Below are 10,034 nucleotides of genomic sequence, written 5' to 3' on the forward strand. Positions count from 1 at the left end.
TCATGATCAAGGCGTTGGGGGCGCTCTAAAAGGAAACGAGTAGAGTACTGTCACAGGGAAGAGACCATTCTCGACGACGTAGGGGAGCGTGTAGCCATTGTTCCCCTATTACTTGATGTAATGCCTGGTCGTACTATCAAAATGTTATAAATAAATAAAAATACAGCTAGGACAATTTGTGAAATGTGTGCAAGTAACTGTACTTGTGCTAATTTAAAGGCATAATCGTGAGAACAATAGTGGACCGCTCCACCTCGTCATGATGCTCCGCCGTATGACGGTGTCGCGCAGACGCGCAACACACGGATGCCAAATCTACAAGCTCACGACGCGTCGCACGCGCCACACGTTGTGAATTTGTGAGCTTGTAGATCTGCTATGTGTGGTGCGCGGCAACTTCGTGCGACGAAGTATACAATCCATTCCAGGCTCTACAGTCTACATTCAAGTCGGTGTCTGTCTTCCTGTCAGCAGTGAGTGTAGCGCGTGAAGCCAACTGCCACTTCATTCATCTGCATCTGGAGCTTTTCATCTCATCTCGCATCCTCCTCCTCCTGGCCGGCGTGCGTCGTCCGCCTTCTTCAGGGTCTTCCTTCTAAACAGGCAATGTCTGGCTCAACAGCCCCAACCCCACCAGCCGAGGCTGTGGGGACCGAGGGGTGTCTTCTTCCTCCGGGATACAAGCCGTTCAAGCCGGAGGACCACGGCCTGGAGCGCGGATTCCGGCTCACTGGCTTCTCCGATCTGAAAGGATGAGGCTGCAAGGTCCCTCAGGAGGCTCTGCTCAAACTCCTGGAGGGACTGGAGCCCGACCGGTCCGCCGGTGATGGAGGGAAGGCCGGAGACCAAGCCTCAGAGTTCGGTCAACTGCCCGGCGGTCCTCGACTAGGTAAAGGGAGAATATTGAACGAGCGCATGTTGTCAGATGAAGGCTATCTGAGATTAGCATCGCTAGCTTTGAAACATATGTCATGATGTTTTCGTGGGACTGCCTGCCTGTTAGCCAGCTGCTGTAGCTACGCAAACATGCTATCCTACACTAGGATAGCAAGGACCTCACTCCTTACATCATTCACAGGAGCACCATGATGAACGTTTACATCATGTGGCCACTCAGTTGTTCCCAGACACTTGTGGGGGAATAAAATCTCAGAAGGCACTGTTAAATTAAAGTTACTCCCGTTTGTTTACAGCTGTACTGTACATTACAATACAGAAAGTTTCATCATGTCAGCAAACTTGTGGAGTTAATGAGTAACAAGTTTACTCAACTGAAGTGTCAGGTCATGGGACGGATGACTAAGCAGGATCTCAGTCTTTTTATCCTTTTCCCAAATACTGTGTATGCGTCTGGAATTCTGCTTTGTCTCTACTTACTCTGAATGTTTCATTCAAAAATAATAATGGAACCATGCACCTTTTCATATGGTGAAACTTATAGAAAACATCTATACACGTATAATATAACGTGTTAACAATTAATTAGGAGTTATTTCTGGGCATTGTGTCAATTTTGTGTTTTGGTGCAATATGCTGGCAGTTGAATTGTGGGAGGTATGCCTATGTTATTAACGTATGTTGGCGTATATATATGGACCGACCATTGTCCCAACTGTAAATGTTTTGTGAACTTGTGAATGTTGTCATCAGGTATAGGAATGGACTCCTGTGTGATACCTCTAAGGCATGGTGGTCTCTCACTGGTCCAAACCACAGACTTCTTCTACCCTCTAGTGGAGGATCCATACATGATGGTGAGTACTACTATTACTACTGATGACAGCATACAATGTTATAGCCAGCATTAACCCATTTAGGCCTGACCTCCAAATTTAAAAAGTTTCTTCTAAATCCTCTAAAAATTGCAGACCTACAAGGTCGTGAGCTTGTAGATCTGCTATTTTTCAATAGCTAAATTATAACAATGTTTAAAACACCAAAAGGGGTTCCTTCCCAAAATGGGTTTAAACTGAGATATCGATTGAATGTTACATTTAATCTCCAAAATATCAAATAATGTTAATTACATTTGTTTGTTTCATTGTAAGATATTCAGATCTATTTTAGTGTACTAATGTGAAAGATGGATACATACACTAGTATGTTCATTTAATTTCCATGATGTTTCTCAATGGGTTGTGTTGTGCAACGTCTCACCTCATTTGTCCTCTGTGATCATTATCACAAGGCAATGAAATGGGCCTCCAATTGGTCTTGGGAAATAACTAGACCATGATTCACTGTCCACACGTTTACACAATAAAACAATGAATATTTTATGTTGACATAACTTTCTCTATGAGCTTTTATAAATGTGTGACTAATGCAAGACTCCTCAAGAGTTTCACCAGCTGCTATTTCAGATCTGGCGTCTGTATTTTTCTACCAGTCTTACTATTTCCAATATATCGGTTTTCAATCAAACTGATTAAATGGATTCTGCAATTTAGTGTGACACATTAATCAAGCAGTTACATGTCTTAAAGGTATATTCAGTGATTTCACTTAATTCAAATATCACTTCTTTTTTTGTTTTGTTGTGATAATACTCCCTACTATAGAGTGTGCTGACCAACCACCGTTTTTGGCTAGGTGGCCAAGTCTTCATCCAATCAGGATGAGAGGGGCCTTCCACCAATCGTGATCATACGGGGGCAGGCCTTGGTGTGCGTGCTGTTGGCCTGTCGCGTGTCCCCCCACTGTAGTGCGTGCATGTGCACATCTTGTTACCGGGGTGGTACCGGAGGGTTTTCCAAATCACTGAATGCTCCTTTAACTTGTACCTGCACACACAAGGAAGCAGTTAAAACCATGTGGATCCACACATTAAATTCTCTTTCTCCCCTTCCCCTCCTGGTCGTTTCCTTGCTTTTCTCTATTTCATTTATACCTCTGTATTTTTCTCACAGGGGAGGATTGCGTGTGCAAACGTCCTCAGTGATCTCTACGCCATGGGCATCACAGAATGTGACAACATGCTAATGCTGCTCAGTGTCAGTCAGAAGATGAATGAAAAGGTATTTGGATTTGTCTAATTGTGAATGTCATCGTCTGGTTGAAATCTTCCATGTCCAAACTACACATAACATAGTTATTATTTACTCACAAGCTCTTTAATATTTTTGAGTGGCATCACTGTCATAGTACCAAGTATAAAAGAGAGCATTAATTTATTAAAAAACATCAATGAAGATATCACATGGAGATGCAAGGTATCTGCATGTGAGTGACAGTGTGTTAGTGGTTGGGTGGTGACCATATACTGTATGTTTTCCTTTATTTATTCAGTACCAGGGATTAGATCCAGTCCAAAATATTAATTCTAACACTTTTGAACTAATAATGCATTTTTTTTAGTTCATTCACAGATGTATATTTGAATTCCTGTTGGAATCAATCATTCCTTGTTTTAACCCATTTCTGGACGGGAACCCCTTTTGGTGTTTTAACTAAGCATTATGTTATACTTTAGCTATTGAAAAATAGCAGATCTACAAGCTCTAAGCTCCGATCTAATAGCTTGTAGGGTCTGCTATTTTTTTTAAATCGTGAAAATGTGGCGCAAATCTTTAAATATATATTCTTTCAGAGCAAACGTTATTTTTTCTTTTTTCGACGTCGGGCCTAAATGGGTTAAAAAATGTCACAATTAGTAACATCCAGCATGTATATTTGAATTCCTGTTGGAATCAATCATTCCTTGTTTTAACCCATTCTGGGTGGGAACCCCTTTTGGTGTTTCTAGCATTATGTTATACTTTAGCTATTGAAAAATAGCATATCTACAAGCTCATAGCGCGCCACCGAGTGGCGCGCTACGAGCTTGTAGGAGTGCTATTTTTGAAAAATTGTAAAAATGTGGCGCAAATCTTTGAATATATATTCTTTCAAAGTGAATTAAGTTTTTAACTCGGTTCTCTGCTGCACGTGTAAAACAGGAGCGCGAGCAGGTGATGCCACTGATGATGCGAGGGTTCCGTGACGCTGCGGAGGAGGGTGGAACCTCGGTGACGGGCGGCCAGACGGTGGTCAATCCATGGATCATTGTTGGAGGCGTGGCCTCAGTTGTCTGCCAGCCCAACGAGTTCATCATGTGAGTTTTAGACAGCGGTGTGTGCACGTCGACGGGACAAATCTGTCCTTTCATCTGTCCACCAGTATTAAGGGGGGACACCCATGGGAGTTCGGAGCCTAGTGTTGGGGAGGGTCTCACTCACAGCTGGCTCCCAATAACTCTGCACCGTTAATGTACTTGCACACAATGTACAGTTTGTATGAAACTCTATTATGCAATCATTTTGCAGACTAGTGCCTTAAGTGGTCTTTCTCCCTCATGAACGCTTCCACCGGCCCTTCCCCTTTTTTAGTAATCTGATCTTACTGATGAGCTCTGTACCTAAACTACCAGACAGACAGGAGTTTTTGCCTAAATAATTCGACGTCTGTCTGTGGAATTAGCCCTTCACTAAATCCCACCCCAAAAAGCGATTGTCCAATGCCAATCCAAATAGTTTAGCAACTGTTGCTATGCAGGTCAAGCTTTCGCCACCTCAATGTCGGTGTTGGCTGTGTTGTTGAACACATACACAGCTTGAAAGTTGAGAAAGTTACACGACTGACCCACCCAGGTGATGGCAATAATACTAATGACCGTAGTCTTACCGTGCAACATGACATGAATTTCGAACAATTTTGAACATGAATTTCCTTGACCAGTGCATAGCCTACTGCAGGCCTGGTTGACTAGATTTAGAAGACATTTTGAAGGTTTTGCTACCGAAATGACCGATTATTTATAATTTAGAAATCGCGTCATTTAACATGCATCTCAATGGGGGTGAAGGACAGCTTGTTCGCTGCTAACATGGCTATTGGACAAGGACGGGTTGGGGAGGGACTTAGCAAAGGGCTACACGGGCTGTCATGCTATTCCTTCCAACGACAGTCAACACACTGACGCCCGAAAGGGCCTTTCTGTGTGGAGTTTGCATGTTCTCCCCGTGTCCCCTAGCCTAGTGTAGGTACCCTCACAAAAACATGCAGTAATCCTGGTCTCTAATCCAGCCGGGGCACCTGATGGAGGGGAAAGGAACTGGTCGGAATAACGTGTTCCTTCCACGTGCTACGTCCGGCCAGGGAAACTCCCCCCTGTCAGGTGAAAAGAAGCAGCTTGGACGCCTCATGCATAGAATGAAGCATTAGGTTAGTCCGCTGCCCCCCCAAGGTTGGCAGAGGAAATGTAGTGCCCAGGATTACATTATATAATGGATACTGGGTGAAAAAATGGGTTTCAAAATCGTGGGATGAAAAAAAAAGAAAACACACTTGACACTCCTCCTCAAAGTAGATCTCTGCCAATCACCATCAGGCCGGGTTGTCTACCCAGGCCTCGAAAACTTATCTTTTCAAAGAATGTAACGATCCGAGTAACGATCCGATACCCATGCGTAATTAAAATCTAGGAATAAATATGAATTGTACTTTATAGCTATGCTGACTATAAAAACGGTAGTGCAACATCAACTGAAGCATTCAAAAGAATAGTTTCCCAGGAAACTCCTCTAAAATGTGTCTGTGTTTTTTAGGCCAAATGGAGCAGTACCAGGTGATGTCTTGGTTCTGACCAAACCTCTGGGGACACAGGTGGCTGTCAATGCTCACCAGTGGCTGGACCAGGTCAGTCAATAACCATGCTTTGCTGTTGCTCACACAAACATCTCAACTAGAGTTACAGTATATGGGTTTTAGAGTTTATTTGTATTTTTTTATGTTTTTCTGTGGCTTTCGCCTTTATTTTTTATATTTTTTATGGAGGGATAGACAGTAGGCTGACAGGAAATGGGGGGGAAGACAGGCAGTAAAGGCCGTCGGGATCGGGAGTCGAACCCGCGGCACACTGCCAGACTGGATTACCAAGGTGCCTGGACCATTGAGCTCATTGGCCCAGGCCGGGGGTTTTAGAGTTTCAATGTAGCATTTTATTGCTACATTAACGATTGTCCTATCTGCTCCTCACACACTATAAGCTTTCTCTGTATCACTAGTAAACTGTATCTTCTTATTATTTCATTGCCGTCATTCCCAGACGGAAAGGTGGAACAAGATAAAGCTGGTGGTCACCAAGGACGACGTTAAAGAAGCCTACCAGGAGGCTATGTTCTCCATGGCAACACTAAATCGCACAGGTAAATTAATCATGGATTTAACCCATTTAGGCCTGACGTCGAAACAAAAATAAATCCTGACAGTTTTCTGAAAAACCTTATGTTTCTGTATCAGTGGTTCTCAAAAAAGGCACATTTTCACGATTAAAAAAAAATAGCAGACCTACAAGCTCTATGCTATGGCTTGTAGGTCGCGCTATGAGCTTGTAGATCTGCTATTTTCCAATAGCTAAATTATAACATGTTTAAAACACCAAAAGGGGGTTAAAGTGTTTATGAAGACAGTGGTGTCTTCCCAGAGATGAGAATAATTTGAAAACGATGATTTTGTTTTTGGCCTTGTCACGTTTCGCCTTTTACTTTTTTCTTTCTTTTTTTATATCAAAGCTCTTCCGCATTCAACTATTTTGGTAGCAGATCCTGAAACTGCAATATTATTACCGCCCTACATTGCATCAGCCAGAGCCAAATTAAAAATAGTTTACGCGTGACGTTCTAGATGGATCTGTACTGGGAGGGCGGTTAGTGTATGTAGAAATTGGGTACCAGTAAACGGCTCCAGAAAAGTTTGAATCCATCATTCTCTTAATGCATGTTTGTGTTGGCAGCGGCGGGCCTTATGCACAGATTCCAGGCCCATGCGGCGACAGATGTGACGGGCTTCGGGTTGTTGGGCCATGCCAACACCATGGCAGCGCAGCAGACGAACGAGGTGGCTTTTGTCATCCACAACCTGCCCATCATCGCCAAGATGGCCGCCATCAGCAAGGCCTGTGGAAACCTATTCAACCTGGTTCAGGGGACATCAGCTGAGACATCTGGTATGAATGAACAAAGAGACAAAGCAATAGATTATTAGTGGGACTAGTGCTAGTCTGTTTTTATTTCCTTAAAACCCTAAAACCAAATTGACTCTGAGTGTTTTGATCTCCTCCCATTTCCTCCTCCTCCTGCTGCAGGCGGTCTTTTGGTGTGTCTGCCCAGAGAGCAGGCGGCCAAGTTCTGCTCCGAGATGAAAAGCCAGGGTTCCGGGTTCGGAGGCCAGGGCTCCGTGGGCGGCGCGTGGATCATCGGGATCGTGGAGAAAGGCGACCGCCGCGCTCGCATCATAGACAAGCCCCGCATCATCGAGGTCCCGCCCCGAGGGAGCCAAGCGGCCAGTCAGGACAGCACCTCCGCCCCCAGCCCAAACCTGTCGTAGATTCTGACACACCGGTGTGTGTGTGTGCATTTGTGTGTGTATGTGTACGCACGTGCAAATCGTGCGTGCATGTTGCTCTCGATGTCCATCTCACCCGAATAGACCCAAAACCACCATGATCTTTTCCTGGTGGTATGGGGGAATGGAGCCCCGTTTCTGACATTTGGATGACTTTTACACGTAGGGTCCCCATCTCTCCCACGCTAAATGTTACACAAGACGTACATGCCTTCGGAAACGTCAGTGCTGCTGCGGCTTTTGAGCGATTGTGATACGTTTCAAAAGAAGCATATATAGGAGCTATAGGAGACGACGGAAACGTCTGAGAAATTTCCTTTTGGCGCAGAAGCCGTTAAGTATTTTTTAATCTGTGTTTGACCGTTTTGGCAGCTCTGAAATTCTCTCTTCCTTCCTTCCTTATTGACATCCCATTGTACCGCCGTCCCGCACCGACAGTGGCTATAGCTGTGACAGAGCAGATCAGAGGGCAGGAACGAGCTAGCCACCATCTGTGGCTCCTACATGCTTCTTTTGAAACATATCACAATCACACAAAAGCCGCAGCACTGACGTTTCCGAAGGTATGTACGTCCGTGTAACATTTAGTGCGGGAGAGATGAGACGGGACCCTACGTGTAAAGTCATCCAAATGTCAGAAACTTTACGTAGGGTTCCGAGCGGGGCTAGAGGGGGAATGGAGCATTAGACCCATCTACATGCTCCTCCATCTGTGCCCACACCTCTCACTGTTTTCTGTGACTAAAATGGAAGAATTTTCTCAACTGTTTCTCACAGTTGTAATTTTTTTTTTAAATCTATTACCCTCTAGTCTACACACAGACAACTGTGCTTGTTCTCTCTCCCACTAGTGCAGTGCCCCATCCGGAGCACATTTTGCCCAGAATAAAAATTCTGAATAAAAATAATAATAATTAAATAGCAGACCTACAAACTCGGTGGCACGCTATGAGCTTGTAGATCTGCTATTTTTCAATAGCTAAATTATAACATGTTTAAAACACCAAAAGGGGTTCCCGCCCAAAATGGGTTAGAAATTGGTCTGATTCAGTCGTGTAGTAATATACCGCTATAGAGCGTTGCAGTCCCCCCCCCCCCCCCCTCAAGAGACCCTGTTCATTTTCCTCATAGACTTTTCAGAAAGTATTTATTTAACCCATTTTGACCTGAGATCAGATTCTAAAAATGTCTTCTACATCCTGACAGTTTTCTGAAAGAGCTATGTTTCTATGTCAGTCGTTCTTCGAATGGGTTAAAGACGTTTACGCCGCGGACAAAGCCAACTCTTGTCGTGACAAATCATGACAACAAACACAATCTTTCGGGCTGAACAAATACTTAGAAAGAAGAAGAAAACGGCAGGTTACAACACTTTTTTGTTGTCGTTTTTCTTCTTCATTAATATTATTAATTTCTTCTGTAATTATTTGTTTGGTCCAAAATATACAGTGTATATATATATATATATATATATATATATATATATCTATATATATATATATATATATAGTACTGCGCTTATAAGGTCTTTAAATAAATACGTTTTGAAATGTCTATGGGGGGAAAAAAATGCACTGGGAACTATTTCCTGGGCCCGGCGTCGTCATGAAAGGGGCGGGACTGCGACGCTCTATATACGTAGTATCCACACTTTTCCTGGGCTGTGTGTGCTCCAGTTCCTGTTGATTTCATTGGATATCATTGGTCATCTGACCAGTTTCATTGGCTTTCATTGGATCAAATCGACAAGAACTGGAGCACACACAGCCCAGGAAAAGTGTGGATATGTATATGCCATGCCGAAGTTTTAGGGGGGTAGAAAAGCGTATACCGTCTGCTAGTCATTTCATCCATTGACCACGCACAAGCGTATAGCCTATACTGCACAGGGAATACTTATGGTATACTGTCTGAAAAAAAACCCTGGACTACAGCACTGGTCTGACTGCTTGGCTAGCTGTATGGAAGCGCTCATCTGATCGACTTTACACGGCACACCTTTTTGTGTCCTCAGCAGTACACCTGCCAAGTACACGCAGAGATTCCTTGAATTTATAGCTGGATAAATGTATTCCCTGGAAGAAAAAAAAAATCATGTATTTAATTTGCAAAGAAGAAACATCCCTAAAGGTACTTGACCAAAATTCAGTGAAAGGAAAAAAATGTGACTGTACACAGTACAAATGGAAATTTGAATTACTTTTTACCATGTAAGAATGTGTGTTTGTCATAAGGGACGTTTTTAAAAGGGGTTGATGATATTATTGGTGAATGCATTTAGTTGGTAGAAAATAAAAATCCATTTATAATAACGGCACCTGGTTCCACCCAATGGGGCCACAGAGGAAGAGTTGAGCAGCTTTCTCTGGGCCCAAACGGGTGGTGCCAAAATGCCTGTCTCTTTTAAGCTCTCTGGCTGTCTTAAGGACCAAGTCCCGTCCTCCACCTATTTATGATGCTTTGCCTTTTAAACCCCAGTCCGTTGGGGGTAGGTGGAGTGGATGCTTCCATTAAGATGTGGTGGTCGGTCTTGGGGCGCCGACAGTCAGGAGCTGTACGTGTTCTAGATTCCTGCTTTTGCCATCAATAAATCCTTCATCAACTGTCTCTCTCTGCTGTTTATTTTAGAGGATGGGAAGCACAGTTATGTC

At 43.6% G+C, this 10,034-nt stretch overlaps 1 protein-coding gene across 1 annotated transcript; it reads left to right on the forward strand.

Annotated features, from left to right (window-relative positions):
• The first annotated feature begins 304 nt into the window (after window positions 1–304).
• Window positions 305–9,990, forward strand: sephs3 (selenophosphate synthetase 3). The gene is made up of 8 exons (XM_080764013.1): window positions 305–889; window positions 1,651–1,754; window positions 2,910–3,017; window positions 3,939–4,093; window positions 5,586–5,676; window positions 6,086–6,185; window positions 6,773–6,985; window positions 7,124–9,990. The coding sequence occupies exons 1-8, from the start codon at window positions 607–609 to the stop codon at window positions 7,363–7,365; spliced, it is 1,296 nt and encodes a 431-aa protein (XP_080620139.1). The 5' UTR covers window positions 305–606; the 3' UTR covers window positions 7,366–9,990.
• The last annotated feature ends 44 nt before the right edge of the window (window positions 9,991–10,034 follow it).

The sequence above is a fragment of the Protomyctophum bolini genome (genome assembly GCF_963924005.1).
Source record: "Protomyctophum bolini genome assembly, chromosome: 5".
Classification (NCBI taxonomy): domain Eukaryota; kingdom Metazoa; phylum Chordata; class Actinopteri; order Myctophiformes; family Myctophidae; genus Protomyctophum; species Protomyctophum bolini.